Source organism: Sprattus sprattus (genome assembly GCF_963457725.1).
Source record: "Sprattus sprattus genome assembly, chromosome: 3".
Taxonomy (NCBI): domain Eukaryota; kingdom Metazoa; phylum Chordata; class Actinopteri; order Clupeiformes; family Clupeidae; genus Sprattus; species Sprattus sprattus.
Genome location: NC_137922.1, coordinates 32861156 through 32868307, shown reverse-complemented (window position 1 = coordinate 32868307; position 7152 = coordinate 32861156). Strand labels below are relative to the sequence as shown.

Here is a 7152-nt window from a genome sequence, read left to right as displayed (position 1 = left end):
TCGTAAGAACGCTGGCAGTGTTCCTCTGTCTGTAGATATGTGTGATTACTGCATGGCCTGTGCCGGTGAGGCTGTGCTGCTGCAGTGGTTGTTCTGTTCAGGGGGAGGAACAGCAGGCCTGGCTGCCCAGTGCCCGCTTGCTCTTAATGGGGATTTATGGCTTCCTGAGTTCAGCTGAGGGCTTCTGCACACACACCCGCTCTCTTCATCCACTGCCAAGTCTTCAAGCTCACACTTCACTTATATTCCCCTATTACTTATATACAAGCCTGACTACACTACAATACACACATTACGTCTTCTTTTAGTCCTGTCATAGACATGCAGTCTTTTGATGTTCTCTTATTTGGTCTTACATAGTGATATGTCACAGGGAGTAAGAAGTGTCTTAGTGAAAAATAACTGGAAAACAATTGTTTATATTTCATTAAGTCTTTATAAAACACACCACAAACAACATTTACACGCAACACAACACTTATAATACAACAATACTGACGAGACAGTTTTTCATAAACTCCTATATGTTCTTATTTACATTTTACCAACATTTACACAACAGTCAACCTTTAAAATCACTTTGAGTCACATTGGTAGTATTTACAAACAAACTCTCCCAACAATACCAATACTTCAGAGCCCCCGCCCCCCCCCCCCCCCCCCCCTCCCCATGGTCATTTGGTTTCATCCACTCCAGTCATTTAGTGCACTAAACAGAGGAAGGACACATCTCTTGAAACAATAATCCACATTACAACAGAAGTTAGCTATTCTGGATGCAGCCCGATCCTCAAGGCCTGTCAATTTGTCGTGAAAATAAATACAAAAATCACAGTTCTGGAGAGAGAGAGCAGAAATGTACATGCAGCATTGTAAATCAAAAGACAAAACGGACACAAGTTTAGCCCGGCCTGGCTAGCTGTAGCAGACAGAAATCATTGAATTATACAGGGGTCCTACAGACAGACAGACAGCCAGCCCTGTGTAAATATAATTTATCTCTGAAGAAGGCAGCAGACCCTTTTGGCAGAATTAAAGTGCTCTAAACTCTGTTCTGCCTTGCCTGCGTCAGTCAGTGTTAGCAGATTCTCTGCTAGCGTGATGCTAAAGTTAGTTTATGCTAACCTGAAGCTTAATGTAATATATTGTATACACCAAGTTGCGCTGGCCCGTCTATGGGCGAAAGCCTGCCACTGGCTAGTAAGAGCCATTATAATCCATATATCCAGTTCTCTTGGCTCTTTGCTACATATAATCTGACTTTTTTGTTTGGTTTACAGTGCTTGCAGCTTCCAAATTCTCCAGATATATCCCTTCAGTTATGAACAGTGCAAATTAAAATTTTCCCAAAAAATGAAAACAGGAGGTAAATTCTCCTTAATCTCATGTACATAAATCTCTATCAGGTTGATCATGCAGCCCCAATGGATACTGGACTTTTGTCTTCTATAACAGAGTCTGGCTCTCTTCGACTCTTATGTCCTGAGTTGAGTCCTGTCAGGAGTACATGTCAGCTTGGCTCTATTTGGCCATAAGTCATCTATCCACTCACTCCATTAACCTTTCTAACCACTCACTCTGTTAACCATTCCATAACACACTCGTCACTCTTTCTCACGAGTTCAGTGGATGCCGTGTTCACTCAGAACTCTGTAGAGCCCCCTTATTTGAGCAGCTAATATTGCACAGGGAAAAGCTCTCCCAATATCGTTCTCCCAGTAGAACTCTGTATTCCAAGCAGGTGCTTGGCCAGGGTCTGCTTCTCTGGCTCTTTTGTTATCCTCTGAGGTGCTAGTATCCATGCCCTCACACAGCATCCAGTTCACAGGGCATCTCCTGGGCTAACCTGGCCTGGTTGTATGCTCTCTGGAAGTCCTTGTAGCGCGGTGCGCAGCCCAGCCACGCCTGGCCAAAGTGGGCATGACCTGTGAACAGGAAGCTGCCAGCTCCAGGCCGAACGCCACACTGCATGGGTGTGCGGAACTCTCCAGATCGTGTTAGGCGTCCGCCCGTGAACAGGGCTGACTTCTGCCGAAACACTCGCGTGGCGACCACTTTGATCACCGCGGCTCCAAGGGTTGGGTCCTGCTCCACAGCACGAATGTTCCCTCGTACCACTGCACACACAAACACAAATACACAAGTCAGCATTCACATTCAGCCCTTTTATCGAAGTTTGAAATAAACATCTTTTTACACTTTCAGTTAGGCTTTTAGGCTTTCATCTGGATGTGGGTGTGTTTGTGTCCGTGTTGAGCTTAAGGGGCTTTGACTTTTGAAACCTAATCACCAGCTAACGGCCTTTACTATAGAGATGGCGATCTGCTCAGACATGTCTCAATTCCAGCCATCACGATGAGACCACAGCCGTGAGCAGGGAGGGGCGGGTCAGGGATTAGACCAAGGCAGAGGCTGAAGGGGGGGAGGGTGCTAACGGCATTAGTGATGCTCTTTGACCTCTGACCCCTGTGAGGAATGGGGGTGAGGGGTGGAGCTGGAGATGGCTAAAGCCTGGTGGTTTTGTGTGTGTGTGTGGGGGACATAGTTGTCAACTCAGATTCCCCTCCAATTTCACCTCTTTTTTTGTTAATGTTGCACTTTTAACAATGAGTATCTGCCTATGGCTGGCTCAGGAGAAATAGAAAAAGAACGGAGAGGAAGGAGAGCAGGAAAAGGGTGCAAAGACATGGGGGTCGAACAAACTGCCAAAACTTAGTTCACTAATTACGTTCCCTTGGTGTTTGTGTGTGTGTTTATTTAACATCTCAACTCACCAAAGTCGCTGGTGCACACAGCCATGAGGATTTCACTGTTGTTGCAGGGTCTACATGCATCTGGAGAGAGAAAGAGAAAGAGACAGGGTTAGTCTCAAAGCACTTAAGTCATATCAGTCCAATCCATTAAAATCACAGCCACCAACTATAAGGCAACCCCGACAAGGACGCGACGAGACCAACATCAAAGATCACACAGCCAGCTGCTAGGTTTATGAGCAGAGGTGTGTGTGTGTGTGTGTGTGTTAAGTGTGAGAAGTCCCACCTCATCAAAGCCTCTCAACCATAGGCGAGACCCTGACTATAAAACACACTAAGCATTTCCTCTTCCAGACTCCAACCCACTCATGCACGTCCACAGACTGCACACATGGCCCAGTCATATACCTTACGGCTTTACACGTACTGCTTCTCTAATGTTTGATACTTTATGTCCCTGCACTGGACACACACAGATCACAGGAAGTCTGTGTGTGTGTGTGTGTGTGTGTAAAAGTGAGTTTGTTTGTGTAGTTCCTGTTTGTATGTATGCTATGCGAAGGGCCCAGGGAGCATGGTTTAAACTTTTAAAGCTCCGCTCCGGCCCAAGAAACTTTAAATGAGCCCCTCTCTCAAGCCCACCTCCCCCATCACTGTCGCCCCTGGAGACAGAACAAAGGGGAGCATCTCAGCTGATGAAAGCCCCCCTCCCCAAAGTTTCCACGGTAACTGGGCTCTCATGCAAGGCTGTGAAAGGCCGGCCCCTGGAGCCTCTCCCTCCACAGACAGGCCTTTTGTTCAGGGACCCCCTCCTCCCTCTTCCTAGTTCTCTCTCTCTCTCCCTCCCCTCCCCCTTCTCTCTCGCTCCGTCAATCTCTTTTGGATCTCTGGCCTAAGGGCAAATTACTCTACTCTGTCCAGGAATCCTCAGGACTCAGACCCTCAGTAAGTTTACTAATACCTCATTCCCACTCCTGTTGAACACCATGTATTTATGGGTATTTTACTGTAATGGTGGCATGTGGGAATGGGAGCAAAACTTCTATCTATCCTCTGGCGACCTAGTAAGATAGACAGTAATTTTCTGACATGGCTCTAATGGGAATTGGAACCATTGGATTAACGTGTTTGAGAAGGGCAAGGCCGGTGGGGGATTTCTCCCCCTTCATTCACTACATTGATATCAGAGTAAGCCCTTGCCCCATTGATGTTCCATTATTCCTCTCAGGATTGTTTAATGTCTATGTGAAGCCATTGAACATCATCCACAAGTGGTTGTGATCGCTCTGAACCAAGACTACCTTTTATTGGGGAGCTTTTGAGAAATTAAACTTTGCTTAAGGCTATGCAACAAAAAGTGATTCCTGGTTGCCTAGTTGCAGAAACAGAGCCAGGTCCACCCACAATTAATCACATTTGGTTAAATATCTGCTATTTTTCCATTCTTTTAGTGGCTTCACTTTTGACAGACTGATGCTGTCCATTGTTTTTACAGTCATTGGTTCATATTAACACACCCTAACAACTGCCAACTGTTAAGATAGCTCCCTAAGCTAGAGATAGCAAGGATAGTTCAGCTAGGTTTACTGGCATTAGATCTCATATTTTAGGAAGGTTTCCTGCTCCATAGGATGTGTTAAATACAGTCACCTGTAACTTTATCGTTATGGAACACTGAGTGGGAGTGAAGATGTGTTATCTATCCCGTGTTGTTTTTACTTGATTCATTAATGTGTTTCATATGTGAAAGAGATTTTGCATGAGTCTGTAGTACACAAGCATTTAAGCTGAAATAGTTTGGTAAGAAGATTTTTTTTTCTGTTTTGAACATAATGGAAAGGAAATGAAAAGACATGCTTATTGTAGATGATTAGGAGGGGGTGGGGATTTGGCTGCTGCACACACTTCCTGTTTTCATGCCAGGTCTGGGGTCAGTGCAGCCCAGTGTGCTGCTGCATTTAACACTTTCTTTATAAGATAACCTAACTTTATATATCTAACAGATCTGACCTATATTATATAATAACCATAAACAGCTAAATTAGGGCATCCCCCAAAAGAATACAAAAATGTTTTTTTTTTTTTTTAGAGCTAACATTTTTTACTTACTTTACAAAATCATTAGCAAATCAAACTTCCTCAGTGGTTCAGCAGAAGAACTTTCCAATTATGGTATCCCATCAACAGAGCTTTGAAGAAATGACCGCCCCTCCCTTTCACTCTTTCATCCCTCTAGATGGCTATCTTGGGTTGATTCATTACTGTTATCTGACCATCCCAGGCAACCTTTGCCATGACCCCTCCCCTCTTGTAAGATGAGCTTTTCTCCAGATCTCTGTGCCAGCAGGATTTAATCAGAGAGGTAACAGCTGAAGGAGCTGCCCTGCCTCAACCTTTTCACCCCATCCTCCTTGCAAGGCGGCCTCCCCTCCAACTCACCTTCACTGCTGTTTGGGTCAGAATCCACGGACATCCGCGGCGGCCAATCCCCTCTGAGCTCATAGCGGAAGGCAGCCACCCGGCGACTGATGTCCTGGTGAGGGGTGGCCTGCAGGAAGAGGGCCGGTCTCTCTCCCGGCGTGGCGCTGAAGCAGTGCACCCTGGGAGACGCGTTGACCTCGTTTTCTTGCTCCCCCAGGACAAGCTCCAGGACGCCGCTGCGCTCCAGGTACAGCTGGGCCCCCCCAAATTCCTCGGCGGGTTTCACGCACACGGAGAGCACCCCGCTCGCGCCTCCTCCGTTACCCGTAAACCCCCAGGGCAGGCGCGGCGACAGTGTGAGCCTGAGAGCTCCGGCCGGGTACAGCCATTCTACCGAACCCTCGGCACAGCGCAGCCAAACCTGTTCCACACTGCCCTGCAGCTGAGAGAGCCCACTACAAAGAGAGGGAGAGATGCCGTGGTTAGTCTCCATGTATCATTATGTGAGCTTTTCCAAAGTTGTGCGCACTGGTAATGACAGCCTCTGCTTTAATCTGTAACAGACCTGTAAATCATTACACAAACTGAGGTCCAACAGAATGTCACATGATCCTGCTGAAACTGTACACTTCAAAGAGTCCTTTAAAGTCTAGTCACATACATACAGGCACACACTCTCAAAGATTTCTAGTGTAGGAAGTGGATCCTTTTTTGGAAACCGCAGGGCCAATCAGTGACTGAAGTCTGTGGTCAGACCGCTCTCTGATGAGGAGAGGATCCAGCATCAAAGACCACACATCAGATACTTTGCAGCAGCTGAATGTGTGTGTGTGTGTCCGTGTATGTGTGTGTGTCAGTGTATGTGTGCTAAAAGATCACCAACCGTACAATAACCAATAATTCTGTTGCTGTTAGGCAGTTGCAGCACACAATTACACCATGACTATCATGCCATGCATCATACATGAACTGTATTCGATTACATCTCAAATCACAAGTGCATCTCATCACTAAACCTTCAAATATTTATGTACGCTACTTCTGGTGGAGATAGGTGCATAGGAATGTTGGCGCTCCTTGCATGACCAGCTGACCGATACTCGTTCAGATTGTAATTAGGCACCTAGAGCGCAGATCTAGATGTCTAACATAATCTGTGTTCACCAACATTACTCAACAAAATAAAACGTATGGCATATAGTCGCTGCATATATCCCTCAGTCTAAAGCACATGCATTGTACGAAACATTACTTATAATGAACTCCGGTACGAAAACTGCTATTTGGCTTTGGAAATTCCATGATGGAAGTGTAGCAGTACTTGCCTTCCTCTCCAGCTGCACTGGTCCTCTGAGTAGCTTGCCGTGGATGCGCGCAGACCCGAAAGAAATGACACCAATAAGGCTAGAGACCCCAACATCTTCAACTGCTTTTGCTGCCGATGCACGTTGGTAAGTGTGAATAAAACAGGTAGTCCCAGCTCCTCCGGGATTCTCTCTTCTTCAATTCGCAACCTCTCAATTGTAATTAAATGACCGCCAAAAATCGAATCGTCCCATAGTTCTATACGACACCTCTCCGTGACGCACACTAAACCTGTCTCGAAAAAGCTCGCTACTGGGCTGACATCGCCCTGACCACTGACCTAACCGATGCGCGCTGAATGCCGACGGTGAAAAGGAGGCTTAACTTATGCCTTTGAGAGGACAACTCCATGATCCAATCAGAGACCACGATGTGAAACTTTAAACCACTAGCATCTAGCAGGCGTAATGGGGGCGTGTCTGCACCAGAATTAAAGCCCAATGATTGTAATCGCTTTTTCTGAAAGAAGAAAAGCTGCACTTGGATATTTAATTGGAAGCCATTGGTCCTGCGCGCGGCCAGTTTGAAACATAACACTTTACAATGACAGAGAGGGAACATTTTACTAAGCACGCACACAAATGAGTTTGTGCCTGCGATTCCCGTTTCTCGA

The 7152-nt window shown here is 46.2% G+C and overlaps 1 protein-coding gene across 1 annotated transcript; it reads right to left on the bottom strand.

Moving 5' to 3' along the window:
* Positions 1-681: 681 nt before the first annotated feature.
* Positions 682-6819, bottom strand: metrn (meteorin, glial cell differentiation regulator). The gene is made up of 4 exons (XM_080834599.1): positions 6500-6819; positions 5193-5629; positions 2775-2834; positions 682-2117 (listed from the first exon to the last, which is right to left on the bottom strand). The coding sequence occupies exons 1-4, from the start codon at positions 6592-6594 to the stop codon at positions 1807-1809; spliced, it is 903 nt and encodes a 300-aa protein (XP_080690725.1). The 5' UTR covers positions 6595-6819; the 3' UTR covers positions 682-1806.
* Between the last annotated feature and the right edge of the window lie 333 nt (positions 6820-7152).

Excerpts from the sequence above, each read along its gene's own strand:
- metrn (XM_080834599.1), bottom strand. The coding sequence starts at position 6,594 with ATGTTGGGGTCTCTAGCCTTATTGGTGTCATTTCTTTCGGGTCTGCGC. Across the intron at positions 5,630-6,499 it reads CAGTGCAGCTGGAGAGGAAG|TGGGCTCTCTCAGCTGCAGG; the intron begins GCAAGTACTGCT and ends CTCTCTTTGTAG. Across the intron at positions 2,835-5,192 it reads TGACCCAAACAGCAGTGAAG|ATGCATGTAGACCCTGCAAC; the intron begins GTGAGTTGGAGG and ends TTCTCTCTCCAG.